We start from the raw sequence: 22,983 nt of genomic DNA on the forward strand, positions 1-22,983 counted from the left end.
AGAAAGTCACCGAACCCTGACCTGCTAGTTTTGGATTTTCTACAAAGAGATAATACTGCCACCCCTCTCTACAATCTCCTCTTTACGTGTAGTCTCTGTTGGTTTAAACTGTCCTTGGTAACCATTTCCTATCCCTTCTTAAATGTGATGTTCTCAAATTTCTTTTGGTTAAATGTATTTTTTGTTCACTTCTCAAAATATGCTGTGTATTAGTATACAGTGAGTGGACACTGCTTTGAAGAGTGATCAAACGACATAGGGACTAGGAGAGGACTACTCTCTTCTTCGGGGCATGACTGCCTGCCCTGGGCACCGCTGCCTTCTCCTAGACACTGCTACCTGATTCTGGGCACCGCTTCCTTGACCTGGGCACTGCTGGACCCTGCCCTCTCCTGCCCCAGCTGAGGCCACAATCACCCAGGGCCATACAGAAATCTGTGCAGACTGTAGAAGAAGGTCTCTTTTTCTCTGCTGTATTACAAGCTGTCAATAGGCATCAAAACAGAGATGCCTGAACTTCCTGAGGTCCTCTGGGGACAGCCTCTTCAGGTCCTCCTTGTAATAGAACTCAGATAGGAGTTCACAGTAGGGTTGAGCCACAAGCCAAGTCTCAGTGACACTCTCATTCCCACTGACCACGGAGGCTCTGCTCCCAGGCCAGGCCTGTTGGTCCCGCCTGCCAGCCCCACTGCAGGTGGCGGCCTGTTCCACTAGTACCCAGAGAGCCGCAGCACAGCTTGGAGGAGGCTGAGGCTCTGGGACTGTACACAGAACATACTAGTTATCTATGCAACTCTGTCCTGTTTAATTTAGGAGCTAGAGCTCAAACTTTTAGCAGACATGGGACACATATTAGAAATCAAAGCTTGGCCAGGCGCGGTGGCTCTCGCCTATAATTCCAGCATTTTGGGAGGCCTAGGCAGGCAGATCACCTAAGGTCAGGAGTTTGAGACCAGCCTCACCAAAATGGTGAAACCATCTCTACTAAAAATACAAAAAAATTAGCTGGATGTGCTGGTAGGCAACTGTAATCCCAGCTACTTGGGAGGCTGAGGCAGGAGAATCGCTTGAACCTGGGAGGCGGAGGCTGCCATGAGCCGAGATAGCACCATTGCACTCCAGCCTTCCACTCCAACAACGGCAAAACTCCACATCAAAAAAAAAAGGAAAGAAAAATCCAAGCTTATTGAACAAGTGTCAAAGCTCAATATTTATGCAAATCAAGGAATGCAACAAAATGTACATTGGCATGTCGTTCACGATATGCTGAGTTAACATAAATAATGACAGTCGTATCATGTTCATAGACATACAATTTCAAATGCAGACCTCAGGACAGTCAGTTGAAGGTAGAAATGGTGAGATTTTTAAAAGAAAAACGCCTTTTTCTTTTTATGTTGTCTCTCATCTGTGTCACTGTGGCATGATTCTAGATGATTTTATAAGTGCCAGCACTTGCACTGTTTCCTGAACCAGTCCAGGCTTCTGTTTGGGAAAACCCACCCTGACGGAGTGAAGCAGGAGTTGTCGCACTGCAGGGCACAGGACATGGGGCAGGATTTAGATCCTGTTCAGAATTCTGCCTCTGCCACGTGCCAGCTGTGCAAATCCCTACACAGGAATTATGACATACAAGACCAAGAGAGAAAGTTAGATGATGAGAATTATATATTTTTTCTTTTCCCTCCCTCCCTCCCTCTCTCTTTCTCTTTCTTTCTTTTTCATTCTTTCTTTTTCTTCCTTCCTTCCTTCCTCTCCTTCCCTCCCTCCCTCCCCTTCCTCCCCCTCCCTCCCTCCTTCCATCCTTCCTTCTCTCCTTCCTTCCTTCCCTTCCTCCCTCCCTCTTTCTTTCCCCTTCCCTTCCCTTCTCTTGTTCTGTTCTGTTCTGTTCTGCTCCTTTCTTTCTTTTCTTTTCTTTCCATGATGTTTTGCTACACTGCCCAGGCTGGACTCAAACTCCTGGGCTCCTAGTAGTCTCATCAGCTACTAGATATTCCTAGAAGCTGATGAAACTGTCAGGCACATACCATGACACCCAGCTTGATGGGGATTCTTAACTGATTTTTCCCTTGGTCTGTCTTTGATCTATTATTTGACCTATTTTAAGTATTTTTCTTTTATTTATAACAATTTTTCCCCTTTTTTTGAGTCAGAGTCTCATTCTGTCACCCAGGCTGGAGTATAGTGGCAAGATCATAGCTCGCTGCAGCCTCCACCTCCCAGGCTGAAGCAATCCTCCCACCTTAGGCTCCAGTGTAGCCGGGACTGCAGATGCATGCCACCACAATAGCTCATGTTTTTGTTTTTCCTAGAGACAGCATCTGACTATATTACCAGGCTGTTCTCAGACTCCTAGGCGTAAGTTATCCTCTCAACTTGGCTTCCCAAAGTGCTGGGATTATAGATGTAAGCCACCACGCCCAGCCTCAAGAACCATATTTTCAATGGAAAATTTCTGATTCTTTAAAAAACTGCTTGTCCCTACCCTTGCTTTGAGATTTCGATGAATAACATGGCTGGATTTAATTTATTACTTGGGCAGGCACCTAGCAGAGTGGCACTTGGAGGAAAGGATTTAAAACGCCTATGGGTGTGGTGGCTTATGCCTGTAATGCCAGCACTCTGGCAGGCCAAGGCAGGAGGATTACAAGGTCAGGAGATTGAGACCATCCTGGCCAACATGGTGAAACCTGGTCTCTACTAAAATACAAAAAATTAGCTGGGCGTGGTAGCGTGCACCTGAAGTCCCAGCTACTTGGGAGGCTGAGGCAGGAGAATCACTTGAACCCACGAGGCAGAAGTTGCAGTGAGCAAAGATCACACCATTGCACTCCAGCCTGGGCAACAAAAGCAAAAACTCTGTCTCAAATAAATAAACAGCCTTGAAAGGCTCCCTGTAGAAAGGCCAGCTGAGCACGGTATTCCAGATGTGAGCGCCTCAAGAGCAGGGGCTCCAGGTTCACAAGGATCTCTACCATTCCCTTTAAGCAAGGTCCATACTCCTACCTTCAACTCTGCCAACATATTCCTTCCAACGAATAGCCAAACTCCCATTTCTATCTGTCCAAATCCTGCCAACCTTCAGGGTCAATTCAAAGTGTCCCCTGTCCACAATACCATCTTTCCTCTCCCTCTGTCCATCCTCAGCTAGAAACGATCCACTTTCCGTACCCTCACTCTCCTGCAAATCCTACAGCACCTGGTTTCTCTAATGTACTAGTTATGAGACTAGCTATATGATTTACATGGCCCAATGCAAGATGACAACCCAGGGCGCTTGCTAAAAATTCATTAAGAATTTCGGCCAGGCTCAGTGACTCATACCTGTAATCCCAGCACTTTGGGAGGCCGAGGTAGGTGGATCACTTGAGGTCAAGAGTTCAAGATCAGCCCGACAAACATGGTGAAACCCCGTCTCTACTAAAAATACAAAAATTAGCTGGGCATGGTGGCAGGCGCCTGTAACCCCAACTACTTGGGAGGCTGAGGCAGGAGAATTGCTTAAACCCAGGAGGCGGAGGTTGCAGTGAGCCGAGATAATGCCATTGCACCCCAGCCTGGGCAACACAGCAACACTTCGTCTCAAAACAAAAACAACAACAACAAAAGAATTTCAAGACAGCAACAGCTACAGCAGAGCATTCCAAAAGCACAGCTTCCCACACCTGGGATGCCAGCCCTGGTGATTATACTTGCAGACTCCAGTGGGAAGCTGAAAGTCCTCTGGGCAAACACAATCTTTTAAATGCCTACTGGAATCCCCTCCTAGAGAAGCTTCTGAGCTGCTCCCCTCTCCTTCCTGAACCCTGTTTCAGTGCCCCAGCACCTCTGTGCCTGCTTCTGCACCTTGCCGGAGACTTAGCTGTGTGCTCTGCGTCCCGAGCCCCCACCAGCCACTCTGCCCTCTCCTCCTTGCGTCTTGCCTCATTGGTTTCCCTGAGTTGGCAACTGTTCCTTGTAGCTCAGGAACAGTGGTGTTCTTTGTAGCACAAAGAATAGGGAAAGATTGATCGGTTATTTTCCTACAATGCCACTATCCCCCTTTCTTTCTGGTTTCTCTTGTTACAGGAAGTTGCTGACGTACAGCCCTCTCTTTGCCAGCATGTTGATGCAAAAAGATGTGGCCCCCTAGCAGTCTTTACCTGTTAAATTTCTACTATCCGAGTAAGTGGTAATATAGCCGCTTACCTGATGCCAGGAATGCTAAGCATACTATCTTATTTAATGCTCTCATTAGTCCTTTGAAGTATGCATTGCTGCTATTCCTTTTACAGAAGGATAAAATGGAATCAGTGAGGTTAAGTAACTTGCCCGAGGTGATAATGCTAAGGAGCCCTTACTCTTAGCCACTAGGATGTATTGCTTCTAGAGATAGGCTACTTGAAGGCAAAGACCGTATCTTGGTCTTTAGTGCTCCCTATGTTACCTCTTTGTGTTCTCAGTACTAGTGTGTTATTAGGGCTATTAAGAACTCTCATCTATTGGCTGGGCACAGTGGCTCACACCTGTATTCCCAGCACTTTGAGAGGCCGAGGCAGGTGAGTCACCTGAGATCAGGAGTTCGAGACCAGTCTGGCCAATTTGGTGAAATCCCATCTCTACTAAAAATACAAATATTAGCTGGGTGTGGTGGGCACCTGTAATCTCAGCTTCTAGGGAGCTTAAGGCAAGAGAATCCCTTGAACCCAGGAGGTGGAGGTTGCAACGAGCCGAGATCTTGCCACTGTACTCCAACCTGGGTGACAGAATGGAACTTCATCTCAAAAAAATAAAAATCAAACTCCCATTTATTGTTAGCTTACCATGTGCCAGGCCCTACGCTGAGCGCTCTGCAAAAGTTATCTCACTATTTTCAGCTCATCTCTACTAGCCAGGTTTCATTGCCCATATTTAACAGATGAAGAAACAACGACATAGCCAGATTTACTCTCTAGGTAGGTCCCATAGCTAGTAAATAGTGGCACCAGGGTTTGGACTTGGGTTTATCCTGATTCTCAATGTAAGCGCCTAATCAGGTTGCTCCCATGCCCCTACCTCCCACCCATCCAGCCTCTCTCCATCTTACCCTAACCTTCCTGCAAGCATCCATCCTCCCATGGCTCAGTCTCCATTAGAATCTGTATTCTGGAGGCTCAATCTGTTGCTTAACCCATGAAATGATCTCGCTGCCTGTTGCATAATTCCAGCACAGATAGAAAATCACCCAATTAGCTGCCCTGGCCCTGTGATCTGCACTGTCTCAATTTCAAGTTGTCTCCGTCTACTATTCTAACAAGAACATGAGAGGCAAAGACTCCCCACATCCTTAAGTGTATTCAAGAGATCAGACAACAATGAGTGAAGAAATGCTACAGCCAAGAGCCATGCCAGATCCAAGTAGAGTGGAAGGCTTAGCTCCTCTTACGGGTCTTCCATTAGCCTCATACAGTTTCCCTCTCAACATCCAATAAGTCTCATCAAGGCAATCTATGGAGAAGAAGGACCTGTTTGTCGGTTTCCCTGTTAATCCTTCTGAGGGTCCAGATAAGCCTTGGTAGCTGTAGAATTAATTTCACTCCTAATCACAGGATGATTCATCCTATTATTGAATCACCGGTGCTAGTCCTGCCTGGTCAATAGGATAATGATGTAGTCTCAAAACTAATTCACCTGAGAAGTATCTAAAAGACTAGGGATCTTGGAGGCCAGAGAAGGGGAACAGGATAGAGCACAGATGTCTCTAAATAACGTCCTAAAGCATAATATAGAGACCAGGGATTGAGTCTGGATACTGTGTAGCTCCTGAGGGCAGAATCTGGGTTTGCTGGTGAGGTTACAAGGCAGGCAGAGAAAATCTCTTAGTAATCAGTGTGAAGCAACAATATTCCATGGGCTGCCAAAGCGTTGGAGAGGCCCTCACAGCTCCACATCCTCAAGCAGACACCAAATGCAGAGGGAAGCTATGCATTGAGAGATGGGCTGGTCCAGAGCACCCCATCAGTGGTCAGGTTTGGGGCCCAGTGGTGCTGTGCAGCAGGCAGGTGCTGGGAATCGAAAGTAACTAAGACATGGACACTGCTGTCATCTGGAAACGCTTCCACCTCAGGACTGTGCTGCTCAGGCTGAGGGCAAGAACCACAGCCTACACTTGTCTTGCGTGTTCACAACAGTTGTATGGCATCAGACCCAACAGTGAGCACCCGGAAGACAAGAATTCTACCTTTCATTTGTGTTTCCTTAGCACCTAGCACAATGTCCAAGAAACAGTTTTGAAGTTAGTGAATGTGTCCAGGGAATACCCAATATGTGTCCATAAATGGATCCATAGAATCTTCAATATTGACTCATTGTTGAAGGGACTCATTCCAATCCCAGTAATCCACATGATGGTTAAAGAAGTGCCTAAATGTGATAAGGTACAATGAGTTACTTGACTCCAGTGGCCTCTGTGTAACCTTCAATGGCCCAGGCCATGGCTCTTCTGAGAATCTCCACATCTGAGGACATCAGCAAGCACAGCATGGGGCTCATTAGAAGATGATGATTTCACTTGCCCTTTTCCTTCTTGTCCGAAGGGTGCTACTCACTCGCCTTGCTTTGAAGATATCAAAGTTTGGTGACAGAAACTGGCAGGAAAGGTGAATGTGATTACTTGCATTGACTAGCATTTTCCCTGAAAAACATCTGATTAGAAACCGTGTAATCATTTACCCTTTATTTATCTTCCAAACCTGAAATAGAGATAACTCCAATATCACCTGAGTCATCACTAAAGTCAACAAGTCAAAGTGCTTTTTGGAAAAACTGAGATCCAGATATTTTCTACTGACTGAAATTATGAGCACAAACTAATTTTTAAATTATTTCATTGTTAACCGAACTCAATACATTCTGCTATTTCTTTTATATATATATATATTTTTTACATTTTTGTTTTCATATCAACAAAAATGAGTTTGAATCAGTTTTCTTTTCTAACATAGCAACATGCAGCCATGTTTCCTATTGTTAAGAATAATGATTTGCTCAATTTAGTGTCTAGCAGGAGGTGGGTGTCTAGCAGCCAGCCTCCCCAGCTTTTCTTGGGCCTCATATACTTTTGGTTTGGGGTTAAGACAGAAATAAAGTGATTGGGCTAAATCCAGGCCCGGTCATTTCCTTGGTTTGTGATGTGGTCAAATGCCAGAACCCCTCCGCCTTCTTTTTTCCTCTGTAAAGGAGGAAGGATAAGAATAACACAGCTCTCATGCCTTTTACAGATAAGAAGTTAGGAGCTATGATGCTGTTTTCCTGAGGAGCTGCTGTTCCAGGCCTGGAAAGCTCAAATCTCCCGATTTCTTTAGCCGTGAAGTGATTCTCTTACAAGACAGAATGTTTCAGTGAGTGTCAAGGGCACACTGAACAGTATGTAGTAGGAAGTCTCCCTCCTACTACACAAAAGAGAATGGAAGGTTTCCCATTGTTTCTTATGTGATGGTGAAAAGCTTACTGCAACGATTGCTGTGTTTTGGGACCCACTGCACACATAGGATCACCAGCCTGAATGTTAAAAGAACTTCCCTTGAAAGAGAAAAAAGATTTGATGAAGTAGAAACATTTTTTATTTTTCCTTTTTATTGAGACAGAGTCTTACTCTGTTGCCCAGCCTGGAGTACAGTGATGGGATCTCGGCTCACTGCAACCTCCACCTCCCAGGTTCAAGTGATTCTCCTGCCTCAGCCTCCAGAGTAGCTAGGAATACAGGCATGTGCCACCATGCCGGCTAACTTTTGTGTTTTTAGTAGAGACAGCGTTTCTGCGTGTTAGCCAGGCTGATCTCAAACTCCTGACCTCAGGTGATCCACCCGCCTCAGCCTCCCAAAGTGCTGGGATCACAGGCATGAGTCACTGGGCTTAGCCAGAAACATTTTTTCTATCCTGGGTTTAGATTATGTCTCTTCCCCAGGGCAGGACAAACGTGCAGCAAGAGAGGCCTAGAGCACAGAATGTAAGAAGCAGCTAGCCTGAGGGAGAGGCCCGCTGGAATTTTCACCTCTACCCACTCCCTTGTCCTACTCTAGTCCGGGTCTTAGTCTTCCCTTTACACGTTATCAAATGCATTTTCCTTTCTGGGGTTTGGATTTGCAGAGCTAGGTCATGGTTATGAGGGCAGGGTTGGAGGAAGGTTTGCAGATCCCTTTTTCCACCCAAAAGATGGAGCCATCACTTAGGGTCATTTTTGCCATGCTGCAGCTGGGTCCACATCTCCCAACTTTGGCATTGAGTAGAAGGGGCTCTTCCTAATTGTGGGCTGATGTCCTCCAGGCCACTTGGTGCTAAGTGACCTTCACAAGAAACCAGATGGGTCCTTGGACGAGGGTGATTTGCATCCCATTCGTTGGGGCTTTACATTGGAGAAATAAATCCCAATCTGTCTCCACTGGAAATTATTATAGTCTGTATAATAACATTATGATAGTTTCATGTAATAACAAAGTTCTTTGCTGATCAGGTATTGCTGGACTAAATGAGTCAAGATGAGCTCCTTCAGAGCAAGCACATGGTTCTCATTACTCTGTGTCCAGGAAGCTGATAACACAGATAGTAGGTGCTCAATAAATCTTTGTTCATTGAACATGTGAATGAAGAAACATCCAGTCTCGGGATGAAATTAAGACCCAGTCTATCAGGGCCTGGGTCCTTTACGTACCAGAAAGGGCAGAGCCCTGAACCTGACCTAATGACCTAAAAACCAACCACTGCCATTTCCTTCCTACAGAAACCGGTCATCTTTCTGGCTTGTGCTGACACACACTTTTTCATCTGCTGTTTTGTGAGAGGCTGGTTTCTAGCTATCACCTTAGCTCTTGATGCATGACTGGATATTTCCCACCTTCCTAGAGCTATCCTTTTCCTCCTACACCCATGTCCACTAATGGAACCAACCTCTGAGAAACTGACCCTGAGCTTATGGTGCTCTTTCTTCTTCTGGTTCCTGGCCTGCAACTATTAACACTGAATTCTGTCTTGGAATAGTTTAAATACATCACCTATCCTAGTGGCTCCCTGGCAAAGACAAATTCAGAAACCCCAGTGCTATCCTTAGCTGCTGCTCGAGTTTGGATGTTTGTCCCTGCAAATCTCAAGTTGAAATTTAATCCCCAATGTTGGAGGTAGGGTCTAATGGGCAGTGTTTGAGTCATGGAGACAGATTATTCATGAAGGGCTTGAGGACATCCTGGTGGTAATGAGAGAATTCCCGCTGTATTATTTTCCATGAGAGCTGGTTGTTATAAAAAAAAAAAAAAAAAAAAATCCTGGCGGCTGGGTGCCGTGGCTCACGCCTGTAATCCCAGCACTTTGGAAGGCCGAGGCGAGCGGATCGCAAGGTCAAGAGATAAAGACCATCCTGGCCAATATGGCGAAACCTTGTCTCTACTAAAAATACAAAAATTAGCTGGGCATGGTGGTAGTCCTTGCTACTTGGGAGGCGGAGGCAGGAGATTCGTTTGAACCGGGAGGTGGAGGTTGCAGTGAGCCGAGATCGTGCCACTGCACTCCAGCCTAGGCAACAGAGCAAGACTCTATCTAAAAAAAAAAAAAAAACAAACAAACAAAAAAAAAAAAAACAAAGCCTAGCATCTCTCCTCTCTCTCACCATGTGCTTGCACCTGCCAGCTCCTCTTTGTCTTTCGCCATGAGTGGAAGCAGCCTATAGCTGTCACCAGAAGCAGATGCTGATGTTACGCTTCTTGTACAGCCTGCAGAACCATGAGCCAAATAAACCTCTTTTCTTTATAAATTACCCAGCCCCAGGTATTCCTTTATAGAACTACAAATGGACGGAGACAGCTGCCATCTTGAGACTTCTGCCATCAGCCGCACAAGGGTTGCACCCAGCAGGCACTGCCTGGCGCCCTGCTGCCATCTCCTGGAGACTGTCGATCCTTTCCTGCTCCTTAGACTGTTGGGGCTGTTCTCCTAGACCAGTTCTAACAAGCCCTTGATATCCTCAACACACTGTCAGCCATCACAGTTTGAATGAAATGAGGATTGTTTTATTGCTGTGACGTGAGCCTCATAGAAAAATGCACAGAAAAGTAACTACAATCATGCAGGAAATGACCAGAAAATAGAGGAAATGCCTGTCTCCTACCAGCATGCAAAGAAGCTGGAGCTGGTTGGATGAAACAGACCCAAATCACTCATGAGTATATGCACTCAGCATGTGAAGATCACACAGGAGCCTTTCACATACATTCAGCATGTGAGAATCTTTTTTTTTTTTAAAGGGAGTTTCACTCTTGTTTCCCAGGCTGGAGTGCAACGGCACCATCTTGGCTCACCACAACCTCCGCCTCCCAGGTTTAAGCAATTCTCCTGCCCCAGCTTCTGAGTAGCTGGCATTACGGGCATGTGCCATCATGCCTGGCTAATTTTGTAATTTTAGTAGAGACGAGATTTCTTCATGTTGGTCAGGGTGGTCTCAAACTCCTGATCTCAGATGATCCACCCACCTCGGCCTTCCAAAGTGTGGGGATTACAGGCGTGAGCCACCGCGCCCAGCAAGAACCTTTTAAAGTTTAAAACTGGTGTCATCAGGCAAAGGGAGCGACCCATTGGCACTAATGCTACAGCCATCTTGAAAAACATACCAAATCATCATCTATTTCTTCCTCATTTCCAGTAAATAAATGGCAACATTTCTTTCTAAGGAAACTGAAAAAAATCTAAGGGACCATTTGATTCAGCTTGATCCCAAAGTTGTTTTAGTTTGAGTCTTAGATATATGGATTAGTTGAGATAAAAGCAAAGATAATCATAAATCACATTACAAAAAGAGTTCTGATAGTGTTCACATATCTAAGTTCCCACAAAAGTCAGCATGAAAACAGTAGCAGAGGAAAAGAGAAAACAGCTGAGCCGACATCACACAACAGCTAAATGGAAGGGGGATAAACTGGCATAGCCAAGTAGGCGATTTGACTACAGAAATTAAGAGCTTTAAAAATGTCCAAATCATTAGAATCAATAATTTTACTTTTAAAAATCTATCCAGAAAAAAATAAATTTAAAGCCAAAGATTCCTAAGTTAAAAAAAAGTGTGGTGTGTGTGTGTGTGTGTGTGTGTGTGTGTGTGTGTTTGTGTGTGTGTGTACGTGGTTTCTTTTTTTTTTTTTTTTTTTTTGAGATGGAGTCTCACTGCCACCCAGGCTGGAATGCAGTGGTGCGGTATCCACTCACTGCAACTTCTGCCTCCCAGATTTCAAGCAATTCTCCTGCCCCAGCCTCCCAAGTAGCTGAGATTACAGGTGCCTGCCACCATGCCCAGCTAATTTTTTGTAGACACGGGGTTTCACTATGTTGGCCAGGCTGGACTTGAACTCCTGATCTCATGATCTGCCCGCCTTGGCCTCTCAAAGTGCTGGGATTACAGGCATGAGCCACCGCACCCAGCCGTAGTTTTTTATATGATGGTGATCAATTTCAAATAAAGTAAATGCCCAACAATAAGAAAATGGTTAAATGAATTATGGTATAGACATGGAATAGAATAATAGGTAGTCATTGTAAGTGACGGATTTTTTTTTTTAATTTGGTTTGTTTGTTTGTTTGAGATGGAGTCTTGCTCTGTTGCCAAGCTGGAGTGCAGTGCTGCAATCTTGGCTCACAACAACCTCTGTCTCTCAGGTTCAAGTTATTCTCCTGCCTCAGCCTCCCAAGTAGCTGGGACTACAGGCGATTGCCACCACACCCAGCTAATTTTTGTATTTTTAGTAGAGACGGGGTTTCACCATGTTGGCCAAGTTGGTCTCGATTTCTTGACCTTGTGATCCGCCTGCCTCGGCCTCCCAGCGTTTTGGGATTACAGGCGTGAGCCACCGCGCCCGTCCTGTAGTTGTGTTTTTAAGTGTACTTAATGACATAGGAAAATATTCAAGTTAAAATGATAGGTGAAACAATTTTAAAAGCTGTATAGGCAGTATGATCAAAATTATATTAACATATTTTACATAGAAGAAAAGATACAAATGCACCAAAACAATTAACACTGTTTATCTCTGCATAATGAGATTGTGAATATATTTCTTTTTTGAGCCAGGGTCTCATGCTGTGGCCCAGGCTGGAGTGCAGTGGTGTGATCAAAGCTCACTCCTAGGCTGACGCAGTCATCCTGGCTTCATAGTTGGGATTACAGGTGTGTGCCACCACACCACACTTTATTCAGTATTTTTAAAGATTATATGAAAGAAAAGCATAGCTTCCACATACAGTTCAGGAGGCAGGGCCCTGAGTGAAATGGGGTATGAGGCTGATGGAAAGTTGACCCTGGCTTTGAGGATCATCTTGCTGGACGACCAGAGCTTGCTTTGCATCTGGAAGAGTCACGTTCCCCCTCCTGGGGAGAGCCTGGAGTCCTGGTCACACCTTCCCAGCTTCTGTCATTAAGATCCTGTGGAGTGTGTGAGCAGCTGGAAGCAAATGTGAAAACAGTCCGCCCAGCTACCATCTCTGCTCCATCACCACGGCACTTCCCTCCCTCACCCCGGTCCTCATCCCAGAAAAACAATATTGATCTTCCCTTTGGAGGGGCCCCTCTTCTTCCTTTTTTTTTTTAAAACCAGTTTTTTTCTCTGAAGCAGTATCAAACATGAGAACAAACCCACCCACACACAAAAATGACCTCTAAATATTTGAAGAACATGTTGGTCTCCGTGAGAGGACTTCTTTGCTTCAGGCTAAACCAAACCAGGTCCTTGTGTGATATTTCCCAAGCCTCTCACTGTCCTGCCAGCCCTCCTTGGAGGTCACCCCTAGGATTGTCAAGGGTCACTTAACAGGCAATGCCTGGAGTCAACACTGGCCCTGCGTTCTGTCCAGAAAGACACACTGGCCTTTCTGCTGAGTCTGCAAAGAGTGTTCAAGGGGCATTTGTGTCCTTAGCTGTCCATGTAGCGTCTCAGCCTGCAGTGTTGGACTCAAACCCAGAGCTGTGTTAAATGAGTAGCTGTTAGATCAGGACTCCCCTCTGCTGCTTGAGCGCTGGCTGGGGCACTAGGTTACTGTTGCTAATCATGCTCAGCCAGCTAGGAGACTCAGATCAGTGCCCATCTGTGTTGTCACCTGCAGGACCCTGGCAGTGAGGTCTGGAGAAGGAAGAGAAGGGGTAAAGAACCCTACGTGGTCTTGCTGGTCATTTCCCATCCTGTTCCTTCTACAGGAACTCCCTCCTTCCACCTCCACTCCCCACGACAGGCAGAAACATCTCTCACTGTTTCTTCTTTTCTCCAAGAATCTTCCCCCCAAATCTTGACATCTCCCGTAGCATATCTGTACCTTTGCTATATCTGTGGGCCTTGTTCTCCCTGGAGGACTCCTTTTGGAAAAGTGAATTCCCCCGATATTAGAGGATTTTATCAAATTGCTGAGTATCCCCCTTCCCTCTCAAAGACCCCATGGCATGCTCAGCTCACAGCAGAGGACATTTCCTCTGCTGCCAGACCCACTGCACTCTGAGGCTGACCATGCCCACCTCATCCCCTCAGCTGTCTCCTCTTTGCTGCTATTACCATGTTCCAAGCAAACTTTGGAGCACCTCCCCCACAGCAGCATGGACTTTGGCAGATTTCCTGGGGACCAGCGACATCCTAACTTACTGTTTGCTTTTCCAAGGCTGATGTTTGCAGGTTTTTTTTTTTTTTTTTTTTTTTTGGAACGAAAGCAGAAATCATCCTGTATCCTTATGCAATTCTTTCGGCAGGCTCCAACAGATAAATAAAGCCCACCACCCTCCATGGGTCTGCCTTTCCCAGCAGAGCACCTGGGTTTGTCCTGAAGCCTCCAGCCACCTGCACACCTGCCAGGACCTCTCTGGGGCAGCCATGAAGTCCCTCGTCCTGCTCCTTTGTCTTGCTCAGCTGTGGGGCTGCCACTCAGCCCCACAAGGCCAAGTGCTGCATTATAGACAACTGAACTGCGATGATCCAGAAACAGAGGAAGCAGCTCTGGCAGCTGTAGACTATATCAATCAAAACCTTCCTTCAGGATACAAACACACCTTGAACCAAATTGATAAAGTAACCGTGTGGCCTCGGGTAAGTGGACCTGCTGTGTATGAGCTGAAATAATTTGTACATGGAGCTCAACCAGGTGCCTCAAAAGATCAGCATCTCCCAGTGTAAGTGAAACCACAGAGGAGTAAATTCTCTGCTTTCCTCCCATGAGTGAGGGAAGGGGTAGGCAGAGGGCAGGAGGAGAGACATTCTGTATGGAAGTCGTGGGTCTCAGAAGGGAGCTGGGTGGGGTGTGGGGTGGTGTGCAGAAGAAAAAAATGCTTCAAATGGTAGTTTGCAGATCACAGATGTAAAGTGCAACTTGCTGGAAAAATTAGGACCCAAGAGACCAGCTCCAAGTTGCCAAGTTACCATTGGCTGAAAATCACTTATCTGCCTTTGGTTTGGTTTCTCTCTGACAAAGACTGAGAATGAATGAAACTAGCATCTGGCAGATGCCTACTATATGCCAGGCCCTTTCACATAGATTACCTCATTTACTCCTTCCCAGTCCCTGCCTCCCAGTGCTGTGTGGTACGTATGTTGTTCTTGTCTTATGCAAGAGGAAACCACAGCTCTGTTGTATCGTTGTTGGTGGTTTTTTTTGTTTTTTTTTTTTGTTTTTTTTTTTTTTTTTTTTTTTTTTTTGCCCAAGATCATATAATTACTAAATATTGAGGCTGGGATTTGATTTCAGATCTGTGTTCCTTCTTCTACACAAACTGCCTCCCAAAGAGAGTTATCCACATCCCAGAGAGAAGTCTTGGCATAAACAGGATTCACCTCCTCACACGCTAGACAGGAAACCCACACAGCCTGAAGCCAGTGACAAGAAAAATCAAGCTGGAAATACACCTTTGGGATCAGTGAAGAGATCTGGAGATGTGGGAAGAAGCTGTCAGTCTACTGCCTGTTTCGAAATTAGATTTTATTTCTGATTAAGGATATTTCTTTCTGCAAATATGTATTACAAGCCTTCCTTGGACAAGAACCAGAGATATTAGGTCGAATCATATAAAACTGCCATTTTTCTATATCAAAAGCAACCAAATATTGGCCATTCTAATGGTTCAACCCAATACAACAGTGAAAAAGGCATAATATGTGCCCACGAGAGTTTACAATCTTAAATTTACAACCTTAAATAAGGCCAACAGGAAGGAAACCTGTACTGACTGAGGACTGCCATGCACCTCACAAAGAGACAGTATTTGAGATCAGGATTGCTCCGGATGGATTTTAAGAGTACTGTAGCCATATTAAAGAATGGTAGTCAGGAGGAAACGCTGATCAACTCAGGGGAAATGAACACGCAACATGCATATCTGAGGGAAAAGGTGATCATGAATGGGCATTGTGATTTTCATTAAAGGCAGAGCTTCAGGGTTGGGTCCCTTGAGAAATCCAGGTGAACCCGATTCCTGTTCACCAGTGCTGGGAACGCTTTCAGGCCGTCACTGCGCATACCTGGACGTCATAAAATGCAGAGCTTCTCTCCGGGAAGGAGATTCTGAGGCTTCAGGTACTAGTGATCCAGGCAGAACCAATATGAGTGGTAAGCAGAGCTGGACTGAGGGGAGAAAAGGCATACTTGCAGCTTCTGGATTTTTCAGGCTTCGAAGACAGGATACAGAAACAGGTGAACCGACAAGAACACCTCCAAAGACTGATGTGTCTACACTAGTGTCTACACTAGTGACAACCGGTATCCTCAAAGGGAGACATGCTCTTCCCCATTATCGCCAGCAGAGGACAGGAGAGAGCAGCCTCGCTGCGTGCCGGCATCGGCGGCACAAGTCAAGGACAACAGCAACAGAAACCTCTAGAGGAAGAGGAAAATGCAGGAAGGAAGGAAAGTAAACAGTGAAAAGGAAGAAAGGAGGAGCGGCAGGGATAGAGAAGGTTTTTTAAAAGACAGTAAGATATTACCCGACTCCACCTTATTTTGTAGCTTGTCTGAGAAAAATCCAAACCTGGATTTTTCTTCACTGTTTGAAGAGTGAAATTTTAAGAATCACAAATAAAGGCCGGGCGCGGTGGCTCACGCCTGTAATCCCCATACTTTGGGAGGCCGAGGCGGGAGGGTCACCTGAGGTCGGGAATTCAAGACCAGTCTGACTAACATGGAGAAAACCCGTGTCTACTTAAAAAAAAAAAAAAAAAAAAAAAAAAAAAAAAAAAAAGCCGGGCACGGTAGCGCGCGCCTGTAAGCCCAGCTACTCGGGCGGCTGAGGCTGGAAAATCGCTAGAACCCGGGAGGCCGAAGTTGACCCCTCCGCCTTGCGAGCATCATCTGGTGCTTGCCTAATCAACAAAGACCAGATAAGCCCTGGTCACTGTCCTCCCCACAGGCCGCTTCAGAGCTAGACCGAGTTGCAGACCGACAGTAAGAATGAGCTTTCGCTCACCTCTCCAAAAGGGTGGTGCGCTCAAGCCCAAAGAGGGCGCACAGCATGGCCCGCGCCACAGATCAGAGGACTGGGCTGCTCACGGCTTCACTCTTTGTCTCCACAGCGGCCCTTCGGAGAGGTGTTTGAGATGGAAATAGACACTCTGGAGACCACCTGCCATGCGCTGGACCCCACCCCTGTGGCAAACTGTAGCGTGAGACAGCTGACGGAGCATGTGAGTACCCTTCTTAGGGTGGCTGTGGGTGGCCCTTTGGCCAGTTCCACGGATTCATCCAGCTTCTCAGCCCACTTCCTTGGCTAGCCTGGGTGCAGTCTCTAAAATTGCCATTTGTGCCCGGGAGCAGTGGCTCATGCCTATAATCCCAGCACTCAGGGAGGCCGAGGCAGGTGGATCACCTGAGGTCAGGAGTTCGAGACCAGCCTGGCCAGCATGGTGAAACCCTGTCTCTACTAAAAATACAAAAATTAGGTAGGCGTGATGGGAGCCACCTGTAAATCCCAGCTATTCGGGAGGCTAAGGCAGGAGAATCGCTTGAACCCGGTAGGTGGAGGTTGCAGTGAGCTAAGATCATGCCATTGCACTCCAGCCTAGGCAACAAGAGCGAATCTCCATCTCAAATAATAATAATAATAAATAAATAAAATTGCCATTTGATGCCACCTGCCCTGGGACTGATTTTTACAAGCATTTAACTTTATTGTTGTATTCCTGAAAGCAGAGAGTGCAATGATTCAGGATCCCCCAGTAAAGGCGATTTTGACAGCTGTGCTTGGAGGAAGCCTTCCCGGGTGAGAAGGGGAAGGCCAGCCATCCTCACGGGGGTTTCTTTCTCCAGGCTGTCGAAGGAGACTGTGACTTCCGGTTGTTGAAACTAAATGGCCAGTTTTCCGTGGTCTATGCAAAATGTGATTCCAGTCCAGGTAGGGATGACTATTCTTATTCTTATTTTTTCCTTATAGAGAAAGTGGGGAAGGGATCAGAATGATTTTCAACTTAAGTATTCTAGCCACTTTGTCGGTGAGGAAACGGGAAGTCAAATTTCCTGGGCTCTGGGATTTTAAAACTGTGTTTTAAGAAGCTACTCTTGTGGTGTGGTAGCTCACGCCTGTAATCCCAGCACTTTGGGAGGCCAAGGCATGTGGATCACCTGAGGTCAGGAGTTCGAGACCAGCCTGGCCAACATGCTGAAACCCCCATCTCTACTAAAAATACAAAAATTAGCTGGGCGTGGTGGTGCTCGCCTGTAGTCCCAGCTACTAGGGAGGCTGAGGCAGGAGAATCGCTTGAACTCTGGAGGCAGAGGTGGCAGTGAGCCGACATTGCGCCATTGCACTCCAGCCCGGGGGACAAAGAGAGACCCTGTCTCAAAAAAATGAAAAGTTTTATTAGAGGTGAAAATTGCCCTGAGATGATAAGGGCTCCTGCAGAAATGTCAGCATGGCACGAGCCGCTTGAAGGTTTAGTAAGAAGTAGAGAAAGTGCCTGAAGCCACGTGGGGCATGCCTCAGCCCTCTGCTGCAGCAGAGCCGGGGCGCAGCCACGGAGAATGGCTGCCCACATCTGGGTTTCCGCTCTCCGAGCAGACTCTGCCGAGGACGTGCGCAAGGTGTGCCAAGACTGCCCCCTGCTGGCCCCGCTGAACGACACCAGGGCGGTACACGCCGCGGATGCTGCCCTGGCCGCTTTCAACGCTCAAAACAATGGCTCCATTTTTCAGCTGGAGGAAATTTCCCGGGTTCAGCTTGTGGTAAAGACAGATTCTTTTGACAGGTTGGGCAGTTCGGTGGCACTTCGGGAATTTACTGTACGTGGTGGAGCGGGAAGGAGGGAAGAACAGTCGCAGGGGCAGTGATGAGAAAGCAAGGTGGGGGGGGAGGTGTTGGGTGGGAAGAATACGTCCTAAGGGGTATGAGGTTCCCGAGTGTCATCAGGACCCTAACACCCTCAGCGCGTCCCCCATGCTGAGCCACTCTAACGTCCAGCAGCCACCGCTGCAGGTAGGCACGTCCCCACTCCCTCAGTTCCAGCTGAAACCAAAGCTCCGCATCATTGGGTAGAGATTCCCACGTCCACCGGCCAGAAGCACTCACTGTAAATTCACTGGGGTCCATTATCACACATCTCAGCTGAATATCTGCCACAGATTCGTAATTAATACTCATAACGGCATGAGCCTACTTACGCTGACAAGCTTATAATGGCAAGATCCTAAAATGCCTTTCGAGTCACTGGAGAAAACATCTCATTGTACTGTGTAGGTGGTTTAGCACGTTTGAATGTGACAGAATTACAAAATGTATTCTAGATATCGGCTACGGCATACTCAGAAATACACTAGTATAGATGGCGATTCTATTTTTTTTTTTTTTTTTTTTTTTTTTTTTTGAGACGGAGTTCCGCTCTTGTTACCCAGGCTGGAGTGCAATGGCGCGATCTCGGCTCACCGCAACCTCCGCCTCCTGGGTTCAGGCAATTCTCCTGCCTCAGCCTCCTGAGTAGCTGGGATTACAGGCACGCGCCACCATGCCCAGCTAATTTTTTGTATTTTTAGTAGAGACGGGGTTTCACCATGTTGACCAGGATGGTCTCGATCTCTCGACCTCGTGATCCACCCGCCTCGGCCTCCCAAAGTGCTGGGATTACAGGCAGATGGCGATTCTATTAATCAGAATATGTGATTCTCAGAACATCCCCATCCCAGACTACACCAAATAACAGATATTTTATTGTGTCCATATGCTCCAACTACTATACCAAAGAAAAGCTCAAGTGACATCTTCCATACTTCCACCTAAATCTTTTCATTTGATCCTGCTCTATGAAACAGATGGAAGACGAATTGCTGTCTTCACTTTCCCACCCTATCTTGGAGTAAACTGAATCTTGGGTCTCAAGTGCAGCCCAAGAGTGAGGGCTGGGGGGAGGCAGGGTTTCCACTCCTATCAGTCTAAAGCTGGCCCTCTGCATCCTGTTTCCTATCTGCAAACTCACCTCCACGTTGATTGATGGGTAAGGGATACCTGCCCCTCCCACAAAGGAAGACACAAGCCCTATCTCTAAAATATAAGCAGTTCAGAGCACAATCCTATAGCAACTGCCCTATGTAAGCCATTCAGGGATATGTCTTCTGGACCCACACGTGGTCTGCATGAATGGTGTTCCCTAAAGGAGGCTGCTTCCTGCTCCCCTTGTCTGCCCTTTTCACTTTAAGTCATGTTTCCTCAAGAGCATTTTCATGTACTCCTCTCAGCCTCTCCCACCTTCTACCTATGTGGAGTTTACAATGTCTGCCCCTGACTGCGTTGCTAAGGAGGCCACGGAGGAAGCCACGTGCAACCCGCTGGCACAAAAGGTGAGTGGGCCAGGACCTTGGGGTGTTACCACTCGGGGCAAAACTGGTTGTGGAACAGAACACCCTTGGGTAGTTTGTATCTTGGGGCTGCAGATGGAGGCTAACAGTGCAAATGCCTGCTCCCTGTGGACTGTGGCAGGCTTTCCGTTAGGGTGTCACCTCGCCCCTTTAAGAGCCGTCTCCAAATCATCTCACTCACCGGAAGCCCATGGAGTTAGGAGAAAGACAGAGACTATTTGCTCATGAAGCCAAGTCATGCCCGGTGCTCGGAGTGTGAAGTGCAGAGTTTCCAGACATATAACTCTGATACAAAAACTTTCAAGTCCTTGAGCTGGTAATGTACATGTCTAGGATTTTAGTCTAAGGAAATCATTGGTGATGTTTGACAGAATATATCTATTAAAATGATTTCTTATAGATCTAAAGAGACCAAAAGAAGACAGATCCGTATGTCCAATAGGAAGGTGTCATTGAATTAAACATGCACATGAGTAAATAGAAAATTGTGCAGATGCTAAGAACTGTGTTTTCAAAGAATAATGAATGATGTGAGAAAATGCTATTGCGGCAAGTGAAAACCACAGGATACAACATCATATAGTTACAATGATCTCAATTTTTAAATCATATTTAATAGGATTTTAAAATAAGAAGCAAGTGCATCAATGTCAACAGTCGTTCTTACAGGTCACCACCAGAAAGGGATTATGGGTAATCTCTCTCAATTTCAAAGTGTTTCTGTATTTCCATGTTATATACAGCAGGCGTCCCCAAACTTTTTACACAGGGGGCCAGTTCACTGTCCCTCAGACCGTTGGAGGGCCGCCACATACTGTGCTCCTCTCACTGACCACCAATGAAAGAGGTGCCCCTTCCTGAAGTGCGGCGGGGGGCCGGATAAATGGCCTCGGGGGGCCGCATGCGGCCCGCGGGCCGTAGTTTAGGGACACCTGATATACAGTATTATATGCCTTCCACAAGCAGAAACTAACTTTAAGAAAAATGGTTTTTAAAACTAATTTAAGAGTTTTGTTTTGTTTTGTTTTGTTTTGCCTTGATATATTGGAGTGTCAATGAAATCGGAGGGGTAATCCATTTTTTAAATCAATTAAAATTACTCCTCTCCCTCTGTGGGCAGCAATATGGCTTCTGTAAGGCAACACTCACTGAGAAGCTTAACAGAGAAGAGGTTGCAGTGACCTGCACGGTGTTCCAATCACAGGTAACAGCTCCATGAATATTCTTGCCTGGGCCTTCAGAATACAATGACCCCTTCACATTTATGCGGTGCAGTAGTGATTACAGGACATTTGCTCTCCTGTGCTTCTGAACCTCACAATATGAAACAACACTGGGGTATGTGGAATCACCAACAAAGGGAAGGATATTTTAGCTATTCCTTTCCCTCCCATCAACTAGTGACTACAGGGCAGAACTGTCTTACTGTGTAGTTGACAAGGCCATCTTTTCATTTGTGGGAGGTGGGAGTGGTTTTCTGAGTTGCAGAGACCTGGTGGCCAGATCTACCTGGCAGCTCCCTGTCGCTGCCACTTCAGCTGACAAAGAGGGTGGCAGTGCTGGCAAGGGTAAGCCATAGATGGGATGCTTTTACTCATGGGGTATGTAAGTCCACCATCACCAAGACAATCCTGGTGAGACTGGGGCCACCCCCTCCTTGTAACCTTGATGACAATCCCTTGTACCTCGCTAGGTTCTTTCTTGCCAGACACTTTGTAAATAAAAAATGTATAATGTGAGGAAATTGGGTATGAGTGCCACCTGGACCTGTGGGTGGTCTTGCCTGGGAGGAGAAAGCAAACTAACTGAAGGAAATGGTCCTCTTTCCAGCCCGTGGCCCCACAGCCCCAGCCAGAAGGTGCTGAGGCGGCAGGCCTCTCCCTAGACGTACTTCCACCCCTTTCATGTGGCGAAGCTGCTAGCCCTCAAGCTAGCCCACCTTTTAGGTTGGAACATCCCCTAGTACGCTCGTTGCACCCAGCGCACTACGACCTTCGCCACATCTTTATGGGTGTAGCTTCAATGGAGTCAGCCTCGGGAGAAGCGGGGCACCTCCGGAAAACACGCGCAGTTGGTGCTGCTGCTGGGCCAGCGGTTCCTCTGTGTCCAGGGAGGATCAGACACTTCAAGGTCTAGGATAGACATGGCAGCGAGGAGGAGGTCTGGCACAGAAAATGGAGCCACCATGTTGTCCGAGCCTGGGCATGGGTGGGGGCCTTGTCTGCTGGCCACACAAGTGTCACGTGTGATCTACATTAATATCAAGTCTTGAATCCCTACTTTGCGTCATCACAGGACAGAAGCAGAGGGGGTGGTGGCTGTGTTTGACAGAAGGCATTAGGTTGACAACTTGTCATGATTTTGATGGTAAGCCACCATTATTGTGTTCTCTGCCTCTGGTTGACCTGACAGAAACCACTAGAACTGTGACTTTGAAAGACGCTCTTTCTAAGCTTATATGTACCTGTTAATAAAAGTGCCTGATAAGACCTTCCTTAATAAAGAAGGTTCTAAGCTGAATGTGGTCATGCTTATTGCCGACCTGATCCCAGTTCCGCTCACGTGCACAGTCTATTATCCCAACAACCACACAGTGTCCTTAATCAAAATCAAAGTGCAAATAGAGTCAACAGAGAACAAAAATCTGCTGTATTTTTTACAGGAAAAATTGAGATTAGGATCTTCCTACAACCCATAAGATATGACTATTTCTTTTCCTGTTTTCTTTTCTTTTCTTTCTTTATTTATGTTTTTTTTAGTCCTGCTCTGTCGCCAGGCTGGAGTGCAGTGGCACGATCTTGGCTCATTTTAACCTCTGCCTCTCAGGTTCAAGCAATTCTCCTGCCTCAGCTCCTGAGTAGCTGGGACTGCAGGTGTGCACCACCACACCTGGCTAATATTTTGTATTATAGTAGAGACGGGGTTTCACCAGGTTGGCCAGGGTGCTCTCTATCTCCTGACCTTGTGATTTGCCCACCTCAGCCTCCCAAAGTGCTGGGATTACAGATGTGAGCCACCACACCTGGCCAAGATATGACTATTTCTTTATTAGAAAATAATTCTTCTCATTTTATAAGAAAGAGAAAACGTTGGTAAAGGTGGGCCAAGCTCCTGAACTTTATACAGAATAAACTATCCATTGGTTTTCTCCAGTACCGAGGTAAGGAGGGATTGGTAATTAAACAAGAT

General features: G+C 46.5%; 1 protein-coding gene and 1 long non-coding RNA gene across 3 annotated transcripts; one reads left to right on the forward strand and one right to left on the reverse strand.

Moving 5' to 3' along the window:
- Positions 1–1,197: 1,197 nt before the first annotated feature.
- Positions 1,198–6,599, reverse strand: LOC120367597 (uncharacterized). Of its 2 annotated transcripts, XR_012518855.1 has the most exons (3): positions 5,066–6,599; positions 3,325–3,420; positions 1,198–1,611 (listed from the first exon to the last, which is right to left on the reverse strand). It is a non-coding gene; the product is annotated as an uncharacterized LOC120367597 (long non-coding RNA). The 2 variants fall into 2 exon arrangements; XR_005581943.2 differs by lacking the exon at positions 3,325–3,420.
- A 7,153-nt stretch (positions 6,600–13,752) lies between these two features.
- Positions 13,753–22,314, forward strand: AHSG (alpha 2-HS glycoprotein). The gene is made up of 7 exons (XM_003926990.4): positions 13,753–14,054; positions 16,527–16,637; positions 17,260–17,344; positions 18,008–18,171; positions 19,675–19,776; positions 20,915–20,998; positions 21,625–22,314. Exons 1-7 carry the CDS (start codon positions 13,842–13,844, stop codon positions 21,928–21,930), a joined length of 1,065 nt encoding a protein of 354 aa, XP_003927039.1. The 5' UTR covers positions 13,753–13,841; the 3' UTR covers positions 21,931–22,314.
- Positions 22,315–22,983: the final 669 nt, after the last annotated feature.

The sequence above is a fragment of the Saimiri boliviensis genome, chromosome 8 (genome assembly GCF_048565385.1).
Source record: "Saimiri boliviensis isolate mSaiBol1 chromosome 8, mSaiBol1.pri, whole genome shotgun sequence".
Lineage (NCBI taxonomy): Eukaryota > Metazoa > Chordata > Mammalia > Primates > Cebidae > Saimiri > Saimiri boliviensis.